This window comes from Hyperolius riggenbachi, chromosome 11 (assembly GCF_040937935.1).
Source record: "Hyperolius riggenbachi isolate aHypRig1 chromosome 11, aHypRig1.pri, whole genome shotgun sequence".
Taxonomy (NCBI): domain Eukaryota; kingdom Metazoa; phylum Chordata; class Amphibia; order Anura; family Hyperoliidae; genus Hyperolius; species Hyperolius riggenbachi.
In genome coordinates, this window is record NC_090656.1 from 13,343,132 (window position 1) to 13,368,323 (window position 25,192).

Here is a 25,192-nt window from a genome sequence, read left to right on the forward strand (position 1 = left end):
TGCCGAAACGAGGTAATGGCGAGAGGACCAGGAAGGCTCTACTGTATCTAGAGCCTTCTCTCTGTACATAGGTGAACATCAAAGCTGAAGCGAGTTTCCTTTGCCTTTACTTGTTGTATTTGATAAAAGCTCCAGTATGCCGACCCATCCCTTATCCTTCATGCTGCTCGTTCCCCCTGTGCGCCCCGCAACTGACTTCAGTAATTATCAGCACAAGGAAGGTCGCAGCTCACACCCCCCTCCCAGCTCTCCAGAGCGGCTCGCCAAATTATCAGACACTAAATAATGCACAAGGCTCTCTCCTTTAATCAGAGGGTGATGGCAATGAGGCCTCTTCTCTCAATTAAGTGCTGATACTGCAAATCAAACAGGAAGTGTTTCTTTTGAAAAAAAATACGTCTTTTGAAGGCTCTTTTGATTCCTCCTGCTGTGTACATAATTGGATGAGAACATTGACCTGATATCTCCAGATTCACAATTAGATGCCGGAGGAGAGACAATAAAGACTTCGTATTTTACATCTGTTTGATTAGGCGTTCTTTATCCTCTTCTGGGGTTTGTGTGAAGATGAATAATACCTCTACTGTTAATAAATCAACGATTTCAGGAGACGTGTTTCAGGAATGGGTGGATACGGAGGAGTGATGAGCTGAATATTCCTCAGTCCAGATGTTGAGCCCTGCCAGCAAGACTTTGATGAGGCCCACCATAGTCTCGCTCCTTCACGCCTCCCACCGGGAGGTGCCCCCATCTGCCTGGGGTTGTATAAATGGTATGGCCACTATGACCATATTGAGGTCTACTCAGGGGTGTAACTATAAGGGGAACAGAGGTGTCCAGAACTGTGGAGGAAGGCGGCACAACTACTAAACTTCCCTCCCATACAGGACTCCATCCTCCAGATCAGGTGTTTTTCAGGCTACATTTGCGATGGCTGTGAAGAACATGATGGCCAGGTTTTGAGGGCCAGCAAGGGGTGGCAAAGGGAAGGGGTGTGAATATTGAGGGCTCCATCAAAGTTTGGGTGGCGTCCCTGTAGTGTTTCCCCCTTGTTGGTGCCCCCCACCTCAGTGTATCATGCTCTTCTGCCCTGTCTTCACCGCCTAACTCTCCTGCTTTGTCTTCAGTACCGCCTGTTTCTTCTATCCTATCTTCACTGCCTGGCTTTTCTGTCCTATCTTCACTGCCTGGATCTTTTGTCCTATCTTCACCGCCTGGCTCTTCTATCCTATCTTCACCGCCTGGCTCTTCTATCCTATCTTCACTGTCTGGCTCTTCTATCCTATCTTCACTGTCTGGCTCTTCTGTCCTATATCCACTGCCTGGCTCTTCTATCCTATCTTCACCGCCTGGCTCTTCTATCCTATCTTCACTGTCTGGCTCTTCTATCCTATCTTCACTGTCTGGCTCTTCTGTCCTATATCCACTGCCTGGCTCTTCTATCCTATCTCCACCGCCTGGCTCTTCTATCCTATCTTCACCTCCTGGCTCTTCTATCCTATCTTCACTGCCTGGCTCTTCTATCCTATCTTCACTGCCTGGCTCTTCTATCCTATCTTCACTGCCTGGCTCTTCTGTCCTATCTTCACTTCCTGGCTCTTCTATCCTATCTTCACTGCCTGGCTCCTCTGTCCTGTCTTCACTGCCTGGCTCCTCTGTCCTGTCTTCACTGCCTGGTTCCTCTATACTATCTTCACTGTCTGGCTCTTCTGTCCTATCTTTACTGCCTGGCTCTTCTGTCCTATCTTTACTGCCTGGATCTTCTATCCTATCTTCACTGCCTGGCTCTTCTATCCTATCTTCACTGCCTGGCTCTTCTATCCTATCTTTACTGCCTGGCTCTTCTATCCTATCTTCACTGCCTGGCTCTTCTATCCTATCTTCACTGCCTGGCTCTTCTATCCTATCTTCACTGCCTGGCTCTTCTATCCTATCTTCACTGTCTGGCTCTTCTATCCTATCTTCACTGCCTGGCTCTTCTATCCTATCTTCACTGCCTGGCTCTTCTATCCTATCTTCACTGCCTGGTTCTTCTATCCTATCTTCACTGCCTGGCTCTTCTATCCTATCTCCACTGCCTGGCTCTTCTATCCTATCTTTACTGCCTGGCTCTTCTATCCTATCTTTACTGCCTGGCTCTTCTATCCTATCTTCACTGTCTGGCTCTTCTATCCTATCTTCACTGCCTGGCTCTTCTATCCTATCTCCACTGCCTGGGTCTTCTATCCTATCTCCACTGCCTGGCTCTTCTATCCTATCTTTACTGCCTGGCTCTTCTATCCTATCTTCACTGTCTGGCTCTTCTATCCTATCTTTACTGCCTGGCTCTTCTATCCTATCTTCACTGCCTGGCTCTTCTATCCTATCTTCACTGCCTGGCTCTTCTATCCTATCTTCACTGTCTGGCTCTTCTATCCTATCTTCACTGCCTGGCTCTTCTATCCTATCTTCATTGCCTAACACTCCTCTCTTTGCCTCACTTCCTGGCTTTTCTATCTTCTTTTCACTGCCTGACTCTCTTATCCTACCCATACTGACTGACTCTCCTATCCTGTCATCACTGCTTGGTTCCTCTATCCTGTCTTGACTGCCTGGTTCCTCGATCCTGTCTTCGCTGCCTGGTTCCTCGATCCTGTCTTGACTGCCTGGTTCCTCGATCCTGTCTTGACTGCCTGGTTCCTTCTATTCTGTCTTCGCTGCCTCGTTCCTCTATCCTGTCTTGACTGCCTCGTTCCTCTATCCTGTCTTGACTGCCTCGTTCCTCTATCCTGTCTTGACTGCCTGGTTCCTCTATCCTGTCTTCGCTGCCTGGTTCCTCTATCCTGTCTTCGCTGCCTGGTGCCTCTATCCTGTCTTGACTGCCTGGTGCCTCTATCCTGTCTTGACTGCCTCGTTCCTCTATCCTGTCTTGACTGCCTCGTTCCTCTATCCTGTCTTGACTGCCTCGTTCCTCTATCCTGTCTTGACTGCCTCGTTCCTCTATCCTGTCTTCGCTGCCTGGCTTGTCTATCTTGCCTCTCCTCTTCCACTCCCCGGTGACTCTCTGCCCTAAACAAGCATGCAGGAGGGAGTTCAGAGCTTAAGGACTTGTAAAGTGTTGGGACTCGTGGGTGTACCTGGGTGACGTGACACGAGCAGCTCGGCTGAAATGATAAAATTATGATGGTAAGCAATAGAATGAATCACAGCCAAACCTTCATACTCCTTTCCACCCAAGTCTTCCAGAGTTTGGGCTAATTAATTGCACCAATTAGGTATGGATAATTACACTGGCTGCAATTATCACTCCAGTAATTACACAAAAAGTGGATGACAATTAATTGGTAAAAGGTTTAGATGCTTAAAGGACATCTGAAACACGAAATAGCTGTTGATAATCGTCCATAGAGAGAAAATATAGGAGAAGCACTACTGGTGGTAGTGTAATTATAATCACACTGTTTTGTATGGTCCAGCTGCCCACTTCTGACCCACCCTATATTATCTGTATGGTGGTTCCCGCCTTATCTCCAGGGGGCGGGACAACCTCTGCTCTCCTATGTTGTGTGTCTATGTATATATATATGTATGCACAACGTTTGTGATCTCATTCCTGGAGGCAGATGTAACGTGTACATCACATAGAATGTAGTTTAGCGACAGCTCCGCTATCCCATCTTCCAGAGATTTAATTAATGATAAGGGATTTATGTCCGCAATGGGCTCATCATCTGCAGAGGTTTGCGGATTCATCTTGCTGCCTCAGCACCATTCTACTATTACATCCATCCTCCACCAAGAGTTCTCTTATATGCCAAGCTCATGAATGATTCATTCGATATGATGCATATACTGTTTTTAGAGCATTTGGTGCTACTATAGCATAAATCCTACCATCGGTGTTCTCCTATGGCGTGATTCCTACCATCAGTGTTCTCCTATGGCGTGATTCCTACCATCAGTGTTCTCCTATGGCGTGATTCCTACCATCAGTGTTCTCCTATGGCGTGATTCCTACCATCAGTGTTCTCCTATGGCGTGATTCCTACCATCAGTGTTCACGGTATAGCAGCGCCATGAAGTGGTCTTCAGGAAGTCTGAATTCTGACCACTATCGCAAAAAAGTAGGCAGTTAAAATCTGACAGAACCGACAGGTTTTGGGCCACTCTATCTCCTCATGGGGGATTCGCAGGGTTTTCTTTGTTTTCAACAGCATTTCCTGAGCAGCAGTTGCAAAGACTAAGGGCTGGTTCAGACGGACGTTTGGAGGCGTCGCGTTCGTTGGCGTTGCGTTCGTGATGCGTTCAGGCTTTCAGCAGTGTTCGCATTGCGTTCGGAGATTGCGTTCGGAGATTTTTTCTTCCCCTAGGGGGACATTACTCGTCGCGTTTAACCGCCCCTGGAAGCAACATGTAGCTTCCAGGGCTCCTTGAACGCCAGTGAAAATCGGGACCCGAACTCCGCGTTTGTGCAAACGCGCGTAAAAGCTTGGTACAAACGCTCCCATTCACTTGAATGGGAGCGTTTAACGCCAAGCCCCGAATGCTGGCAGTAAACGCTCTGCAAACGTCCGTCTGAACCAGCCCTAACTGACAAAATAGTGTGCAAGTGAGTAGGGAGGCTGGCATCTTAATATTTTGGCAGTTAAACTGCTGTTCAGGAAATGCTGTTGAACACAAAGAAATCCCTGAGAATCCCCCATGAGGAAATGGACTGGCCCAAATCCTGTCGGTTCTGACAGACTTTAACTGCCTACCTTTTTCGCGATAGTGGTCCTTTATTTAACAATTAAAGTCAATGTGAACCACAAAAAAAAGAAGATACTCACCTAAGGAGAGGGAGGGCTCTGGGTCCTATAGATCCTTCCCACTCCTCTCTCGGTGCTCTCGCTCCTGCGCTGGCTCCACGGGTAGCAGTATTTGACTAAATTAGTCAAACACCGCTTTCCCCGGCCGGAAGGAGTCGGAAGTCTTTGGGGAGCTCAAGAGCTCCTGAAGGCGGGCGGCTCCATACTGCGCACGCGTGAGCGCCCTCTCTCGCGTGATCACACGGGCGCAGTATAGAGCCGCCAGTGTTCAGGAGGACTCGGCTCCCGAAGACTTCCGAAGTCCCCCGCGGTGGGGGATTCAAACGGGAGCCAGCACTGCACCGGAAGAGGAGAGGGGAGGCTCTTTAGGACCCAAAGCCTTCCCTCTCCTTAGGTATGTATCTGCTTCATTTTTTTAAATGTGGTTCCCAATAACTTTAAGTAACAAAAACTTTTTTTAACACATTTTTTTTTTAAATAGATTTTGTAATTTTTATTTTTTTTAAATAAAAAACTTGTTTGTGTGTTTGTTTGTTCTGGTTTTAGCAGCTAATCTTTATCATGGCAGATTCATGGGGTAAGGAATGAACAAAAAATGATGGCTTGAATCATGCTATAGTAGTACCTAGGACTTATAGATGACTTCGTGGTGAAGATGTGAATTCAAATCTTCCTGGGAAGAACAGAATACAATTAATGGAAGTGCTGGAAGAACTTTTTGTAATTTCAAGAATATCTTGGAACTTCTTTATTTAACGTAATTTTTATTTGAATTTAGAAAGGCAATTCCAGTACAGCATGGAGCAATGCAAATATTTATATGTCCTCCCAGGGGCTTATGAGCATTCCAAACATGCCATAGCAACTGCTATAGGGCCCTGGAGCAGAGGGGGCCCAGGTGGTACTTGATGTGCTCACTTCTTTGTTTCTCCAACCTCAGACTTAAGGTGCATACACACATCAGACTATAGTCTTTGGAAAATGAAAGATCACAGACCAATCTTACCACCCTTCATGTAGTATGAGAGCCATACTCTACACAGTCTTTTCTATGGAGCTGAACTCCCCATCAGACAGAAATCTTACCCCCTTCCATGTAGTATGAGAGCCATACCTACACAGTCTATTCTATGGAGCTGCACTCCCCATCAGACAGAAATCTTACCCCCTTCCATGTAGTATGAGAGCCACACCTACACAGTCTATTCTATGGAGCTGCACTCCCCATCAGACAGAAATCTTACCCCCTTCCATGTAGTATGAGAGCCACACCTACACAGTCTATTCTATGGAGCTGAACTCCCCATCAGACAGAAATCTTACCCCCTTCCATGTAGTATGAGAGCCACACCTACACAGTCTATTCTATGGAGCTGCACTCCCCATCAGACAGAAATCTTACCCCCTTCCATGTAGTATGAGAGCCACACCTACACAGTCTATTCTATGGAGCTGCACTCCCCATCAGACAGAAATCTTACCCCCTTCCATGTAGTATGAGAGCCACACCTACACAGTCTATTCTATGGAGCTGCCCTCCCCATCAGACAGAAATCTTACCACCCTTCCATGTAGTATGAGAGCCACACCTACACAGTCTTTTCTATGGAGCTGAACTCCCCATCAGACAGAAATCTTACCACCTTCCATGTAGTATGAGAGCCACACCTACACAGTCTATTCTATGGAGCTGCACTCCCCATCAGACAGAAATCTTACCCCCTTCCATGTAGTATCAGAGCCACACCTACACCGTCTATTCTATGGAGCTGCACTCCCCATCAGACAGAAATCTTACCCCCTTCCATGTAGTATGAGAGCCACACCTACACAGTCTATTCTATGGAGCTGCACTCCCCATCAGACAGAAATCTTACCCCCTTCCATGTAGTATCAGAGCCACACCTACACCGTCTATTCTATGGAGCTGCACTCCCCATCAGACAGAAATCTTACCCCCTTCCATGTAGTATGAGAGCCACACCCTACACAGTCTATTCTATGGAGCTGCACTCCCCATCAGACAGAAATCTTACCCCCTTCCATGTAGTATGAGAGCCACACCTACACAGTCTATTCTATGGAGCTGCACTCCCCATCAGACAGAAATCTTACCCCCTTCCATGTAGTATGAGAGCCACACCTACACAGTCTATTCTATGGAGCTGAACTCCCCATCAGACAGAAATCTTACCCCCTTCCATGTAGTATGAGAGCCACACCTACACAGTCTATTCTATGGAGCTGCACTCCCCATCAGACAGAAATCTTACCCCCTCCATGTAGTATGAGAGCCATACCTTCACAGTCTATTCTATGGAGCTGCACTCCTCATCAGACAGAAATCTTACCCCCTTCCATGTAGTATGAGAGCCACACCTACACAGTCTATTCTATGGAGCTGCACTCCCCATCAGACAGAAATCTTACCCCCTTCCATGTAGTATCAGAGCCACACCTACACAGTCTATTCTATGGAGCTGCACTCCCCATCAGACAGAAATCTTACCCCCTTCCATGTAGTATGAGAGCCACTCCTACACAGTCTATTCTATGGAGCTGCACTCCCCATCAGACAGAAATCTTACCCCATTCCATGTAGTATGAGAGCCACACCTACACAGTCTATTCTATGGAGCTGCACTCCCCATCAGACAGAAATCTTACCCCCTTCCATGTAGTATGAGAGCCACACCTACACAGTCTATTCTATGGAGCTGCACTCCCCATCAGACAGAAATCCTTGCAAGATGCTGCACACACAGATGCTGTACAGGCACAAAAGATCTGTAGCTGCCAAAAATCCATTCCTGCAAATTGCAATGATAGTCTATGAGATCTGCAGATCCTCATACACACATGATATAACTGACATTCATCTGCAGATCAGATCCACCCGGATGGATTTTCAGATCTGCAGAGGATTGCTTGATCTGCAGATGAATGTCAGTTAAACAAGGTGTGTATGATGATCTGCAGATCTCATAGACTATAGGTGGCCATACACTGGCCCGATTCGCCGCCGTTTCGACAGCAGATTCGATCACTGGGATCGAATCTGCTGCCAATCGTTCGCGCTACACGGCGAATTTTGATCCTTTCCGTCCGATCCCGTCGATCGCTCCGTGCGGAAAATTAGCGTCGATCGCCCGCGAGTAGGGAGCGCATTGCTAGCGGCGTTCGAGTGCCCGACGACCGACGCAATAGAGCCGCATACATTACCTGCTCCGCCGGCACGTCTACGCCCGGTCACCGCTGCTCCGTGTCCGCGCTGGTCTCCGGCATGCTTCAGTTCCTCCGGCCCGGCAGGAAGTTTAAACAGTAGAGGGCGCTCTACTGTTTAAACTTCCTGCCGGGCAGGAAGAAGTAAAGCATGCCGGAGACCAGAGCGGAGATGGAGCAGCGGTGACCTGGGGACTGTAGTCGCGCCGGCGGAGCAGGTAATGTATGCGGGCAAGGGGAGCGGCGGCAGCACCACCACAACAGATTGGGATCGGTTTCAGGCTGAAATCGTTCACAATCTGTTTGCAGAAAAGGTAGCCATACGATCCCTCTCTGATCAGATTCGATCAGATAGGGATCTGTCAGTTGGTCGAATCTGATGGCAAATCGACCAGTGTATGGCCACCTTATGAATGCAATTTGCAGGAATGGATCTTTGGCAGTAACAGATCTTTTGCAGATTCTGATCTGTTGCATGTGTACAGCATCTGTGTGTACAGCATCTTGCAAAGATTTCTTTCTGATGGGGAGTTCAGCTCCATAGAAAAGACTGTGTAGAGTATGGCTCTCATACTACATGAAGGGTGGTAAGATTGGTCTGTGATCTTTCATTTTCCAAAGACTATAGTCTGATGTGTGTATGAGCCTTTAGTCTCAGTGCCCATGGACTGTTCACAGTGTACATTGCAAGGGAAAGTAAATTGCTGAAGCCTCACAATCTCTAGCTATGCCACTGATACTGAAGCTGAAAAAGACATTAACATTCTAAGCTTTCCATATTTAAAACTTCAAACAGGATGAGTTATAATGATCTAGCCCATTTCAGTCTGCCCCAATCCCACCCCCAGGGCAGCTGCTGACCTGATCTAAACAGTATGTGCCTCTGATTACAGAAAACATCATCTAAATTAATCAGAACAAGAAAATAAAAAACTAACTTCAAACACAAACCCACCAATTCCAGCGGTACAGAACTCTAATTCCAGCGGTACAGAACTCCAATTCCAGCGGTACAGAACTCTAATTCCAGCGGTACAGAACTCTAATTCCAGCGGTACAGAACTCTAATTCCAGCGGTACAGAACTCCAATTCCAGCGGTACAGAACTCCAATTCCAGCGGTACAGAACTCTAATTCCAGCGGTACAGAACTCCAATTCCAGCGGTACAGAACTCCAATTCCAGCGGTACAGAACTCCAATTCCAGCGGTACCAGTGTTCTCCCCAGAATTTTTTCCCAGCCGGGTGGCGTGAAATAGTAGCCGGGTGGCATGAAAAAGTAGCCGGGTGGGTTGAGATGAAAATGCTGTGCCAGTGCTTCTGTGAGCAACTCTGCTTACAGCATAGGAGGAGGTGAGCCGATGACAGCCGGGTGGTCACCAAATCTAGCCGGGTGGAGCACCCGGCTAAAAGAGCCTGGGGAGAACACTGGGTACAGAACTCCAATTCCAGCGGTACAGAATTCCGGCACAATCAATTCCATTAAGTAACAAACATCAGGGTTGCTCGTAAACTACGGCAGCGCAAATCTACGCGTCGCAGTCCGCAACTACGCATCGTAGTTAATAGCCGAAGTTTAAAAACTACGCGTACGTATTTCCGCGTAGTCGTAGTCCCGCTATGCGAAGTTCGCCCGCTACGCGTAGTTGACGAATGTATTGCGAAGTCAACTACGCGTGCAGTAACTGCGTCTATACGGATCATTGCGCATGCGCAGAAATATTATTGCCCTTCTATACGTATACAATTCCGCATTGGAAGGGGGAATGTACGCATATATTAGTTCACCCATGCGCATAGCTAGCGGATTATTGCGGACATTTTTCCGCATAAGGGCATAGGCGACCGCATCAGCTATGCTTCGCAACTACGCGAAGCTTCCATATTTTAACGCGTAGTCTACGAAATGCAAAGCGAAGTTTCTGATTTCGTAGCCTTAGTTTGCGACGCATAATTGCGGAAAACTACGTGTAGTTCCAGCGTAGCGAAGTTGGCTGACTTCGACCATCCCTAAGTAACATCGCTCAGGTATATAAACCTTAAAAGTCTATCCAAACTATGTATATGGTGTGATATTTATCATATTTATCCTTGCTTTCCAACACCGCTTCCTCTATGAGTTGTATTTCACTCAGCTTTACAAACCAATCCTTAAAGGGGAACTGAAGAGAGAGGTATATGGAGGCTGCCATGTTTATTTCCTTTTAAGCAATACCAGTTGCCTGGCAGCCCTGCTGATCCTCTGCCTCTAATACTATTAGCTATAGCCCCTGAACAAGCATGCAGCAGATCAGGTGTTTCAGACTTTAAAGTCAGATCTGACAAGACTAGCTGCATGCTTGTTTCTGGTGTTATTCAGATACTACTGCAGAGAAATACACCAGCAGGGCTGCCAGGCAACTGGTATTGATTAAAAGGAAATAAATATGACAGCCTCCGTATACCTTTTACTTCAGTTTCCCTTTAACAGTTAGAACGTAGTTGGACTTCCAGGCGAAGGAGAAGCAGACTTTTGGCGGCGTTTAACATTTGAAGAACTACAGATTTCTTATAGAATTTGGTCTTGGACAAGGGCAACAAGACACTCCACAGGTTATCCTTGGTTTTCTGGCTCAACCATTTCCTAGTAATTCTATGTAGCTAATCCCAGTATCGTTTGAGTTTAGGACAGTCCTATAACAGGTGCAGCAATGTGCCTCGATTCCCACAACCCCACCAACATCTGTCGTCTCCTGTTCCAAATATCACCTGTACCGGGTCCTCTACCATCTGGTCTGCACCTTACAATGACCCTCTTGTATCCATCTTGGAACTTTTATGACAGATGGAACTGAGGAGTTTCTGAGGAGATAGAAGAGGGAGACATGAAATAGTGGATAATGGATGTTGGGGAATTAGGACCAAATGTACACATACATCTAGCAATGAATGAGTAGATCTACGATGAGACAAACCTTAAATCAAATCTGATCAGATAGAGATCTGTTGGCTCAGGCTACCCATACACCGCAGACCAATTTCCGATAGATTTCAGCATGACATTTTTAGGAATCGGCCTCATGACACCAGTCTGCCCACATGGATGGCCTTTCCAAAAATCTGGGCGTGGTTTTGTGACATCATTAGACACTGTCCATGATGTAACCATTAATGTACTGAGATGACTCACATAACTTCTGAAATCACACCAATTAATTGGCAATCTACAGAATTGTCTGTGGTGGCTGTTAGAGATAAAGGCTTTTCTAGGCTACCCTTTTTTGCTGTGCCTATGTATTCCATACATGAACCCCCCTCTAGAATAGATACAAGGACCCCCACCCTCCCCTTCTTGCTGTGCCTATGTATTCCATACATGCACCCCCCTCTAGAATGGATACAAGGCCTCCCTGCCCCCCTCTTGCCTTGCCTATGTATTCCATACATTATCCTGATAGCGAGTGCAGGCAGCTGCCTTCTGGCTGTCTCCCGGTCCCTGGCACAGGCAGCACAGCAGTTGCTGACAATATTCATTATTCTGCCATTTAACTTGAATAAAATGTTGGGCTGCTGCAGGCTATGAGACATGAAGTTCCCCGCTCGCAGTTACAAAATATTATTTCCATGTAATCCCCCTCCAGGGCACACACTGATACCACACGGCCGCTTAACTAGATCAATCCACGCCACATACATGTCAGAGGCATCGGGGCTGAACTTGCCTCCAGGCTGGCCGCCCTACTTAAATAAAGTTATCTTTTTTCCTTTTTTAGAAGGAAGATAAGAGCTCCAAATAGTCTCCCTAGACCCAGCTATGGCAATGCCTGTGTAAAATAGAAGATATATTCAGACCATTGCTTCCATCACAGAGGCAGATAATGAGAGGATGGCATCCCAGGACAGAGGGCGCAGCTGAGGACAGTGGGCGGAGCCCTTACAGGCCTTTCCTTTATGGCATAATGGTCAGCTGACCATGCAGAGCTCAGTAGAGATGGTAAGTTTGGATCTTTTCAATGATTCGGATGATTCGAATCGGATCATTGAAAAGATCCGGATCTTTGATCCAAATCTCTAATCATTTTTACTAGGGAAGCATTCGGGGGTGAAATGACTAGCAGGACAGGACTTTCCCTGCAGTGGACAGAGAAGGGGAGGGCGTGGACAGTCAGAGAAGGGGGGATGGTGGACAGAGAAAGGCAGGAAGTGGACAGAGAAGGGGAGGGCGTGGACAGTCAGAGAAGGGGGGATGGTGGACAGAGAAGGGCAGGAAGTGGACAGAGAAGGGGAGGGCGTGGACAGTCAGAGAAGGGGAGATGGTGGACAGAGAAGGGCAGGAAGTGGACAGAGAAGGGGAGGGCGTGGGCAGTCAGAGAAGGGGGGATGGTGGACAGAGAAGGGCAGGAAGTGGACAGAGAAGGGGAGGGCGTGGACAGTCAGAGAAGGGGGGATGGTGGACAGAGAAGGGCAGGAAGTGGACAGAGAAGGGGAGGGTGTGGACAGTCAGAGAAGGGGAGATGGTGGACAGAGAAGGGCAGGAGGTGGACAGAGAAGGGGAGGGCGTGGACAGTCAGAGAAGGGGGGTTGGTGGACAGAGAAGGGCAGGAAGTGGACAGAGAAGGGATGAGGTGGACGAAGAGGGGTGAGCAGAGAGCAGAAATGTTTTTTACACACATTACCCACAAGTTGCAATCATATTCTTTAAAAATATTTCGCTTATATGTTCATCTGTATACTTTGAATGCAAACGTCTCACAGTGAAAGAAAGCATTCCCCACCCCAATGTGTCCTGTTTTCACCTCAAACACGCATCATAAATTTAGGGAGAAGTTAAGTGCAGCTGTTTAGAGCAGTGCAGGAGGATCATATTGCACGCAATCACAGTGCCTGCCCTGTCATTCTAGCCCAGCACGCTGTCTGCAAAGTTACTGAGCTATGCTGAGCCAAAAGCTTCCCATGTGTTCACTGTGCAGCACTACGGAACAGACAGCCTATAATGAGCAGCACATGATAGCCAGTATGTGTGCTCTACACATATCTGGCAGTGGCACCCATGTCCCCTCTCTCTCATCTACCTGTCCCTGCAAGGCTGGCTTCCCTCCAACAGAGCAAGCCATCTCTGATGTGCTTCCAGGACCCCGCTGCCCGCTGAGAGGGGGGCGTGCCGCTCCTGGCTCCACCCCCTTTTTGATCCGAATCATTCATTTTGGTGATCCGAATAATTCGACTCACAAAAGAGAGTCGGATCAAAGATCTGAATCGTTCATGATCCGGACAACACTAGAGCTGCTGGCATGTAGTACAAATAGACTAAAATATATACTTCATACAGCAGCAGCATTTAAAAGAAACTTTACTGAAAGATAGTAGGGGGTGAAAAAAAAGTCAACATTTCAAGGGGAAAAGTTAAAAATAGACGATAGACCAAGAATTGAATACTATATGTCGTGCAATTAGTTTGTTGTTTGATCCACCTTGAGCCTGCAGGCCATCCTCTTTACTGCTGGCAGACAGGAAAAATCCAGGCAGCACCAACTACCATTCTCTATAACACACCCACTAACAATGTGTGCTAAAAGTTGAGTATATAGTATAATGTACAGAGGGAGATATTGCTAGCTTGGCAGTTGGAAATTATTTATATTTATACAAAAGACATGCACGGCACTCCAGCATAATTACATTTGCAATGCTTGTATTAATATATGAAAAGCAGCTCAAAAAAGTGTATATACAAAACCCCCAGCAGGGGACACCCATATATACAGCATGTAAAGCATACAGGTTTAGCATAACATACAATTTACAAGGTAAAGTGTTATACAACAAGTGGCCCTCATAATCAGAGTAGGAGGAATAATCAATAGTCTATATTACCCTACGGCAGGGGTCAGGAACCTTTTTGGCTGAGAGAGCCATAAACGCCACATATTTTAAAATGTAATTCCGTGAGAGCCATACAATATATTTCAAACTGTTGCCATGCCATGGTGAGGTGTATACAGTTGATCCGCCAGGCAGCGGAAGTGTCAGACACGTCTTCAGCTTCTCTTGGGTTCCAGCAACATCAGCAATTTCCCTAAGAGCCAGACAGGAGAAATACCGACTAACAGCTTGTACAATTAGCTAGCTGAATTGTTGGTTAATACACTTTGTAGGACAAGATCCCCGCACTTTGGCCCAATAGGCTGCCTATCAAGTGACAGGCAGCCTATTGGGCCAATCAAAGTGCAGGGATCTCATCCTACAAAGTCACTGGATCTGACAGGATCCAGGGTGGGAAAATGGGAGCGGCCGTTAGTTTTGGTGAAGCATGAGTAAGTTAGTAGTGCATAGTACAGCAGTAGCATGCCTACTCTGAAAATGTTACTTGCTCTGCCACAGTAAGCTGCGCTGCTTGAGCAGTGTAGCTTAGTAAATCAACCCCTACTGATTTATCTGTGAGCCAGATGTAACCATCAAAAGAGCCACATCTGCCTCCCAAACCATAGGTTCCTTACCCCTGCCCTACAACAATGTTGTTTCTAGGCAACAACCTCTTGATCACGGGCAGAAAAGTCCAAATAGTGCAAGTAGCAGCAGAGCAACTGTAGCAGGAACGCCGCTCTGCATCCCAGCTACAGTCGCTGTGCATCCTAGCTACAGCCGCTCTGCATCCCAGCTACAGCCGCTCTGCATCCCAGCTACAGCCGCTCTGCATCCGAGCTACAGCCGCTCTGCATCCCAGCTACAGCCGCTCTGCATCCCAGCTACAGTCACTCTGCATGCCAGCTACAGCCGCTCTGCATCCCAGCTACAGTCGCTCTGCATCCCCAGCTACAGTCGCTCTGCATCCCAGCTACAGCCGCTCTGCATCCCCAGCTACAGTCGCTCTGCATCCCAGCTACAGTCGCTCTGCATCCCAGCTACAACCGCTCTGCATCCCCAGCTACAGTCGCTCTGAATGCCAGCTACAGTCGCTCTGCATCCCAGCTACAGCCGCTCTGCATCCCCAGCTACAGTCGCTCTGCATCCCAGCTACAGTCGCTCTGCATCCCAGCTACAGCCGCTCTGCATCCCCAGCTACAGTTGCTCTGAATGCCAGCTACAGTCGCTCTGCATCCCAGCTACAGCCGCTCTGCATCCCCAGCTACAGTCGCTCTGAATGCCAGCTACAGTCACTCTGCATCCCAGCTACAGCCGCTCTGCATCCCAGCTACAGCTGCTCTTCATCCCAGCTACAGTCGCTCTGCATCCCAGCTACAGCCGCTCTGCATTCCAGCTACAGCCGCTTTGCATCCCAGCTACAGTCGCTCTGCATCCCAGCTACAGTCGCTCTGCATCCCAGCTACAGTCGCTCTGCATCCCAGCTACAGTCGCTCTGCATCCCATCTACAGCTGCTCTGCATCCCAGCTACAGCTTCAGCCGCTCTGCATCCCAGCTACAGCCGCTCTGCATCCCAGCTACAGCCGCTCTGCATCCCAGCTACAGCCGCTCTGCATCCCAGCTACAGTCGCTCTGCATGCCAGCTACAGTCGCTCTGCATCCCAGCTACAGTCGCTCTGCATCCCAGCTACAGCCGCTCTGCATCCCAGCTACAGCCGCTCTGCATCCCAGCTACAACCGCTCTGCATCCCAGCTACAATCTCTCTGCTGCTACTTGCGCTATTTGGAGTGAGGTTTCTAAACTGCAAATATAGCCGAATGATGCAATGTTATAAATGAAGCTAAATAACTGAAAATAAAAATATGAGACTTATTATCCATACAACACATACAATTCTAATCTCATTAGTTTATTTTCAGTGTCACTTTAAGCTCTGCTACTTAATAACTTGTCTTAAAAAAAACGACATTGTGTAACAATGACGAATTGTGAAATATACAGTATTAACACTGAACAATGTATCTGGATGGGATACAATCCGTGTGATAAATGAGGGTTTTCAGGCTTTGATCTGTAAAACTCTACTTTGATAAGTGACCCAGGGAAGAGTTGAGTTAATTCCTCTGCGGTGAAGTGCAGTAGTTGGAAGCAGAAGACATGAAACGGAGATCTTCCATAGAGAGACTCGCTATATGATGGATGAACGTTGTTCCTTCCACACTTCTACCCCTGAGGCCACCCTACATAATACGTCTTGTTACATCTCCGGCGGCCGCTCTCCGGCTTTCATCCGCTTTCTCTGGATCCTCATCGTGTTTGTGGCGTCTCATCAGAGGCTGAGTTGAGCGGAGGCAACGTTTTATTCTGCAGTCGTTTCATCGCCGCCATCCAGAGATAGCGGCGGAGATTCCAGCCTGAGTCGGAGGGTAAAGCTCCACAGAGAGAAGGTCCATGAGAGTGCAAACATTTTGTCTTGCATACAAATTTAAAACACACCTGAAGTGGGAAGGGAGGAAAAGTTAGATACTTACCTCCATAGCTGGAAGCAGGGCTGTGGAGTCGGAGTCGAGGAGTAGGAGTCGGAGCAATTTTGGGCACCTGGAGTTGGAAGTTTCACAAACTGAGGAGTTGGAGTCAGATGATTTTGTACCAAATCCACAGCCCTGGTAAGTATTAGACCAGTGGTCCTCAAACTACATCCCGCGGGCCAAATGTGGCTCTCTGAGGATTTTTCACTGGCCCCCAAACACAAAATGTATAACTTATAGATGAGGCCCACTGCACATTTAAATATTGGTGGCCCGCATATAGAATAGCATTTCTGGCACCACCCATACACATACTGTAGAAGCCAGTGAGCAGTCATTCCCTGGCTTCCAATCCAATTCTGCATCAGGTGACACTGCTGTCCAACTGGACGGCAGGTTGTCACCTGGGTATGCTTCACTGTCTGGTGCACAAAGATGTTCTTCGGGCGCCGCATGACTGAATGGCTGCTGGGAGGTCTCCTCCAGGCATGATTGGGGGAATCAATACCTAGATTCAATGCAATGTTTTTCAACATCATTTTATGCATGTTCTGGCCCCCTGGGAGTCTGAAGTATGTTGATCCGGCACTTGACTGAAAAAGTTTGGAGTATTCTCTATTAGACTAAGGAGTCGGAGTCGGAGCAATTTTGGGTACCTGGAGTCGGAGTTGGAGTCGGATAATTTTTGTACCGACTCCACAGCCCTGGTTGGAAGCCCCTGAATGGTCATTCCAGTCTTGGACAAGCATATCTGGACAGGGTAATTGCAACTAATGCCGGAGCTTCCATAGGGGCAAACTGGACAATTGCTTTGAACCCCAGTGCCAGCTTATGGGCCCCCCAGGTTTCCCCAATGTGAAGTGTAGTATCCCAGTGGCCGGGAGCCCTGTAGCGCATTCGTAGCGTAGCTAACTCACTTGTCAAGCCAGTGTGCTCCTCCTTCGGTCTGTGCGCTTCTGTCTTCATTCCCGGGGGGGCACCTCTTCTCCCTTCATGACCCGGCAGCATGTTACATAAGTACACACTTGCCGCCGGGTCTCAGAGGGGAAAGAGTTGCCGGCGAGACAGAAGCACACAGCTAAGGAGGAGCGCTCTGGCCAGACAGGTGAGTTTGCTTCACTGCAAACACTCTGCAGGGCCCCTGGGGGATGACTATTCACTTAGGGGGTCCGTCAGCTATCTCTTGGGTGCCATTGGGCCCTGGGGGACCACTATTCAGTTAGGGGGTCTGTCAGCCGTCTTCAGGGTGCCACTGGGCAACCTAAAACTAAGGGGGGGGGGGGGGCACCTGGTAATTATAAACATCTTTATTTACAATTTCAATTGCTCGAACCCCTTTCAAAGTGATTTCGCAGCGCTACTATACACAGCATTGAGCGCAAACACATTTAAAATGCAGCATGTCCTGCGATTGCGATTACCCCTAATTGCAATCCCGCTAGTGGGTTCTCCACCACTCACTTTCATTTGCAAAGCATTTTTGGGAATTGCTTGTAATTGCCAGCGCTCCCAAAATGCTGCTAAAAACGCCCTGGTAGGTTCCAGCCCTAATCCTGCATCGGCTCTGAATGATTTGCACCTCACTGACCTTCCCCAATCTCTACACGACATACACAACCGATAGAGACAAATTTCTGTAAACAATCAACTACTCTACAGTCAAAACTCAATTTCAGAGTAGCAATGGCCAATGCAATGCTTGATCTTCATCCAATTTCACTAAAGACTGGTGGACAGTCTCTACTCAGCAACACTTCAGTTTACTGCCGCTCCTCGTAACACGTTTGATCAATAAATAAAGCCTCGAAAATGTAAGTTCATCGATCGGCGAGGAGAGGGTCATCAGATCACAATTCTGGGCTCCATTTCAAGAGCTGCAGTTGTAAATGCACCTTAAATTTTACAGTCTTTGTTGTAAAATCTCTTTAAACGCATTGATCCACTTCTATTACTGTTAAGGAATATATGTGGAAGATTGCACTGAAATGTACTTTCCTTGCTGTACCTGATAACTGTGCTGTGGTGCAGGTCTGATAATAAGCCCCTCCCTCTGTGGTGGTGGAGACTGTATGTGATGTCATCATGGTGCTGCTGATGTGAAAAGTAACTGTGCTGGCAATGGAAAAATAGTATATAATAGTAGTATGTAAGTCCTGGTGGTGTCTCTGATCAGTGCCAGTTCCTGATCTTCTTGGTGGAGTCTCTGCTGAATTGTGGTTCCCAATCTTCTTGGTGGAGTCTCTGCTGAATTGCGGTTCCTGATCTTCCTGGGGGAGTCTCTGCTGAATTTTGGTTCCTGATCTCCCTGGTAGAGTCTCTGCTGTATTGTGGTTCCCGATCTTCCTGGTAGAGTCTCTGCTGAATTGTGGTTCCCGATCTTCCTGGTAGAGTCTCTGCTGAATTGTGGTTCCCGATCTTACTGGTAGAGTCTCTGCTGAATTGCAGTTCCCGATCTTCCTGGTAGAGTCTCTGCTGAATTGTGGTTCCCGATCTTCCTGGTAGAGTCTCTGCTGAATTGTGGTTCCCGATCTTACTGGTAGAGTCTCTGCTGAATTGCAGTTCCCGATCTTCCTGGTAGAGTCTCTGCTGAATTGTGGTTCCCGATCTTCCTGGTAGAGTCTCTGCTGAATTGTGGTTCCCGATCTTCCTGGTAGAGTCTCTGCTGAATTGTAGTTCCCGATGTTCCTGGTAGAGTCTCTGCTGAATTGTTTTTCCCGATCTTACTGGTAGAGTCTCTGCTGAATTGCAGTTCCCGATCTTCCTGGTAGAGTCTCTGCTGAATTGTGGTTCCCGATCTTCCTGGTAGAGTCTCTGCTGAATTGTGGTTCCCGATCTTCCTGGTAGAGTCTCTGCTGAATTGTGGTTCCCGATCTTACTGGTAGAGTCTCTGCTGAATTGCGGTTCCCGATCTTCCTGGTAGAGTCTCTGCTGAATTGTGGTTCCCGATCTTCCTGGTAGAGTCTTTGCTGAATTGTGGTTCCCGATCTTCCTGGTAGAGTCTCTGCTGAATTGTGGTTCCTGATCTTCCTGGTAGAGTCTCTGCTGAATTGTGGTTCCCGATCTTCCTGGTAGAGTCTCTGCTGAATTGTGGTTCCTGATCTTCCTGGTAGAGTCTCTGCTAAATTTTGTTTCCCAATCTTCTAATTTACTGCACATTTCAGTTTTGGTGTTGCCAGGGTCGGTTCTCCCATGAAGCAAGGTGAAACATTTGCATCAGGCGCAGAGATTACAGGGGCAGCAGGTTTGTACTGTGTTTACACTAACAGCATGCAGTCAGAGTAGGAAGAGAAGCGAGAGGAGAGCGAGGTGAAAAGGTCATCATTGGGGAAAAGCAGCTTGTTATGCTGTGTGAGGAGTCTGACAGTGAGTGAGGAGGGGGGAGGCAGGAGAGCAGCATTGGGGAGAAGCAGCTTGTTGTGCTGTGTGAGGAGTCTGACAGTGAGTGAGGAGGGGGGAGGCAGGAGAGCATCATTGGGGAAAAGCAGCTTGTTGTGCTGTGTGAGGAGTCTGACGGTGAGTGAGGAGGGGGAGGCAGGAGAGCATCATTGGGGAAAAGCAGCTTGCTGTGCTGTGTGAGGAGAATGACAGTGAATGAGGAGGGGGGAGGCAGGAGAGCATCATTGGGGAAAAGCAGCTTGTTGTGCTGTGTGAGGAGTCTGACGGTGAGTGAGGAGGGGGAGGCAGGAGAGCATCATTGGGGAAAAGCAGCTTGCTGTGCTGTGTGAGGAGAATGACAGTGAATGAGGAGGGGGGAGGCAGGAGAGCATCATTGGGGAAAAGCAGCTTGTTGTGCTGTGTGAGGAGTCTGACAGTGAGTGAGAAGGGGGGAGGCAGGAGAGCATCATTGGGGCAGAGCAGCCTGTTGTGCTGTGTGAGGAGTCTGGCAGTGAGTGAGGAGGGGGAGGCAGGAGAGCAGCATTGGGAAAAGCAGCTTGTTGTGCTGTGTGAGGAGTCTGACAGTGAGTGAGGAGGGGGGAGGCAGGGGAGCATCATTGGGGAAAAGCAGCTTGTTGTCCTGTGTGAGGAGTCTGACAGTGAATGAGGAGGGGGGAGGCAGGAGAGCATCATTGGGGAAAAGCAGCTTGTTGTGCTGTGTGAGGAGTCTGACGGTGAGTGAGGAGGGGGAGGCAGGAGAGCATCATTGGGGAAAAGCAGCTTGCTGTGCTGTGTGAGGAGAATGACAGTGAATGAGGAGGGGGGAGGCAGGAGAGCATCATTGGGGAAAAGCAGCTTGTTGTGCTGTGTGAGGAGTCTGACAGTGAGTGAGAAGGGGGGAGGCAGGAGAGCATCATTGGGGCAGAGCAGCCTGTTGTGCTGTGTGAGGAGTCTGGCAGTGAGTGAAGAGGGGGAGGCAGGAGAGCAGCATTGGGAAAAGCAGCTTGTTGTGCTGTGTGAGGAGTCTGACAGTGAGTGAGGAGGGGGGAGGCAGGGGAGCATCATTGGGGAAAAGCAGCTTGTTGTCCTGTGTGAGGAGTCTGACAGTGAGTGAGGAGGGGGAGGCAGGAGAGCATCATTGGGGAAAAGCAGCTTGTTGTGCTGTGTGAGGAGTCTGACAGTGAGTGAGGAGGGGGGAGGGGGAGGCAGGAGAGCAGCATTGGGGAAAAGCAGCTTGTTGTGCTGTGTGAGGAGTCTGACAGTGAGTGAGGAGGGGGGAGGCAGGAGAGCAGCATTGGGGAAAAGCAGCTTGTTGTGCTGTGTGAGGAGTCTGACAGTGAGTGAGGAGGGGGAGGCAGGAGAGCAGCATTGGGGAAAAACAGCTTGTTGTGCTGTGTGAGGAGTCTGACAGTGAGTGAGGAGGGGGGAGGCAGGAGAGCATCATTGGGGAAAAGCAGCTTGTTGTGCTGTGTGAGGAGTCTGACAGTGAGTGAGGAGGGGGAACTATTGTGTTAAGCTGCAGCATGTCATGTGAGAACATTAAATGAAGCAGAGTAAATTGTCAGGTGCTTTGCGATCATTTCAAATCCGGGGGAGGGGGAACCTCATAAGTTTGCCTCAGGCAGCAAGAACCAGCCCTGCGTGTTGCTATACTGTATGCGCACATTTTAATGAATGCTTTACACAATGCAAATAGTGTGCATAAGGCTTTATGCACTCACATGGACAATCATTTTTTATTACTGCTGAAAGATGGTCTAAAACTGAATGTTTTAAAGTGAACAATTTGATTTAACTAAATCTACATTTTCCAGCACTTCCATTTGACTAAATGATCAGTTCGATTGCAAATAATCGCAATTAATCTATTATTCCGGTCAGGTCAACTTCACATCAATGAGATTATTTTATTAATCTGAAAATGCAATCCAATAATTACAAATGCAACATGTTTGGCCAACATTAGTCAATCGGGGCATTTGTGGGAAAATCTCTATCCAAATACTCCTGAACCGCAGGCAGCCACCATATCAGCATCGCACTCAAGTCTGTTCCCCCTCAGATTGGGAAATCGGTGTCAATCAATTGAACATTTTGGGTAATACGGCAATTTGAAGCCAGTTTCATTCATAACAGCCTCATTCATATGAGCTTCTATCATATCTTGTATAATAATAGCTGAATTGTGGAGCGGAGCATTCTCAGAAACTACCTTAAATTGTCTCCATCCATTGCCTGCAAATAAAGAACAATTTGGTTTAGGAATTTGCGAATAACCATGCAAAGTAATATCTCTCAGAAATACAGCACTGTGCAAAAGATTTAGGCCATATTCACAGCGGGACGTTGCGTTGTGATGCGATGTTAGAGTCACAACGCAGCATTACAACGCAAAAAAAAATGGTGGTAACGCACATTAACGCTGCATTACCATGGCATACAGCAAGTACAGTAAAGCATACATGCAGTGAAAAGTATGCTTTCCTGTACCTGGTAACGTGTGCGTTTAGAGGTAACACACTGCAGCAGTGCGTTACCATAACGCTACACGTTACATTGAGATGCTAACGTCACACTATGAACGTCCCATAGGCTTATCATTGCAGTGCGGTAAGAGTTTATAACGCAGCTCCGCAACGTCCCACTGTGAATAAGCTGATGATCTGTGGTTAATTCTTCAAGATGTTTAGAACGGATCCATCTGAAAATGGCGCCTGCGAATAATGGCGCACGGTGTTGCCGCTAATCCGTTTGTCGCTTATCGCCATTTAACGTTAAAGCCTTATCGTTATTTGGCATTAACACACAGAACCCTCTCTGTACCTATCCCTAACTGCTAACACCCCCCCCCCCCCCCCTGGTGGTGCCTAACCCTAACCACCCCCCTGGTGGTGCCTAACCCTAACCACCCCCCTGGTGGTGCCTAACCCTAACCACCCCCCTGGTTGTGCCTAACCCTAACCACCCCCCTGGTGGTGCTTAACCCTAACCACCCCCCTGGTGGTGCCTAACCCTAACCACCCCTGTGGTGGTGCCTTACCCTAACCACCCCCCTGGTGGTGCCTAACCACCCCCCTGGTGGTGCTTAACCCTAACCACCCCCCTGGTGGTGCCTAACCCTAACCACCCCCCTGGAGGTGCCTAACCCTAACCATCCCTCTGGTGGTGCCTAACCCTAACCACCCCCTGGAGGTTCCTAACCCTAACCACCCCCTGGAGGTGCCTAACCCTAAGCACCCCCCTGGTGGTGCCTAACCCTGAGACCCCCCTGGTGGTGCCTAACCCTAACCACAACCACACCCCTGGAGGTGCCAAACCCTAACCACCCCCCTGGAGGTGCCTAACCCTAAGCACCCCCTGGTGGTGCCTAACTCTAAATCTCCCCTGGTGGTGCCTAATCCTAAATCTCCCCTGGTGGTGCCTGACCCTAACCATCCCCCTGGAGGTGCCTAACCCTAAGCACCCCCCTGGTGGTGCCTAACCCTGAGACCCCCCTGGTGGTGCCGAACCCTAACCACAGCCACCCCCCTCCAGGTGCCTAACCCTAACCACCCCCCTGGAGGTGCCTAACCCTAAGCACCCCCTGGTGGTGCCTAACCCTAAATCTCCCCTGGTGGTGCCTAACCCTAACCATCCCCCTGGTGGTGCCTAACCCTAACCATCCCCCCGGAGGTGCCTAACCCTAAGCACCCCCTGGTGGTGCCTAACCCTAAATCTCCCCTGGTGGTGCCTAACCCTAACCATCCCCCTGGTGGTGCCTAAACCTAACCACCCCCCTGGTGGTGCCTAACCCTACGACCCCCCAGTGGTGCCTAACCCTAACCTTGACAGTGTTACACTAAATCCATTCACCGTTTTGCAGTTAAATAACGTCTGCAGTTTGGCTTATGTAGGGCGTTATTGATAAATAACGTTACTGTGCGCAATAACGTCTGCTGTTTGGCATATGAACGGCGCTATTGATAAATAACGTTACTGTGTGCCGTTTTTCTTCTTTTTTCCCTGTGCGCCATTATTATGCAGTACTAACGATAAATAGCGATAAGCGTATCTTCTTAATGCGGCGCCATTTTTATGCATAGGCGCTGTGCGCCATTATTCACTGATCCGGTTTGGAACGACCTACCAGCCAAGTTCCTTCAAAAGCTGTGTACAAGTGTACCTAAAAGAATTGATGCTGTTTTAAAGGCAAAGAGAGGTCCCACCAAATATTGATTTGATTGAGATTTCTCTTTTGTTCATTCACCGCATCTTGTTTATTGATGAAATTAAATGAATAACACTTCCATTTCTGAAAGCATTCTTTGTTTACAGCATTTTTTCACACCTGCCTAAAACTTTGGCACAGTACTGCATATTCCGGGTAGATTCCAGAACGAGGATTTATCCTGTGTCTCGTGTAGCCTGCCACAGGTGTTACACTTGCCTTGGGCCGCTCTTTAGTTCTGGGATTTGCTGTAACATTCAGACAAGGCCGGCGCTACCATAGAGGCAAAGGGGGCAATTGCCCCAGGGCCCCAGAGCCTGTTAGGGCCCGTAAGGTGTTTCCCCCCCATCTTAACTTACTCTCTGGTGCCTATACAGAGTCTTTGGCAGAGTAGCGTTTCACTTGTGCTGGCAGACAGGTGAGACTCTACACTGCCAAAGACTCTGCAGGGGCCCCAGAGAGTACAGTTAAGTTGGGAGGTGATTGGGAGGGAGGGTCCGCAGCCGCTTCAGGGGCCCAGGAGAGAAATTTGGCTGCAACAAATAACCCCTAATGCCACTTTTTGGTTGAGGGGTGTCTGCTGGAGGGCCCCTTTGTTACTAGAACTGGCCCTGCATTCAGAAATTGTCTCCACCAGTCCTCCCCATAGAGACTCCCGCTGTGTAAGGCTGGGATCCATTGATTGGAATATTACATTATGCATTATGACAATGGCTTTCTATTGTGTCCTGACTGACAGCCCCGATAACATGCTGCCGATTTGCTGAACAGGAGAAATCATTTATAGATTACGTCTTCCCATTGTACAGTCAGGTAATAATTTAAATGTGCCACCAGCAAGATTTATTCTTTTCTGGGAGAACGCGATCCGGCCCGGCATATCAGTCACCAGACAAGGCAGGCCGGCATAATGAGATGTAAATGGCAGGTAATTACCACCACTTACAGACGCGAGATGTTCAATGTGACACCACGGAGGATTGAGCTGAAGTCTTTGGAACAATGGATCTGAAGCCGTGTCACTGACAATTCTACATGTGAATGTTCCCAGGAAACTACAGAGCTGCACTGCGCTGCAGAGGCTCACTGAGTCTGGTCGCTCACTGATGGCTTGTCTGCATACAGAGACACACTGTGTCTGGCCGCTCACTGATGGCTTGTCTGCCTGCAGAGACACATTGCTTCTGGCCTCACTCACTGACGGCTTGTCTGTATACAGAGACACACTGTG

General features: G+C 48.4%; 2 protein-coding genes across 2 annotated transcripts in view; one reads left to right on the top strand and one right to left on the bottom strand.

Moving 5' to 3' along the window:
- CPNE7 (copine 7) overlaps positions 1-25,192 on the top strand; it is a 212,482-nt gene that overhangs the window by 167,166 nt on the left and 20,124 nt on the right. The window lies entirely within an intron of this gene.
- The window catches only part of LOC137538028 (serine/threonine-protein kinase Nek11-like), a 468,978-nt gene continuing 465,587 nt past the window's right edge, over positions 21,802-25,192 (bottom strand). The window contains exon 16 of the mRNA XM_068259965.1: positions 21,802-21,989. Within this exon, the coding sequence (XP_068116066.1) occupies positions 21,968-21,989 (22 nt within the window). The 3' untranslated portion in view covers positions 21,802-21,967. The remainder of the gene's footprint in view (positions 21,990-25,192) is intronic.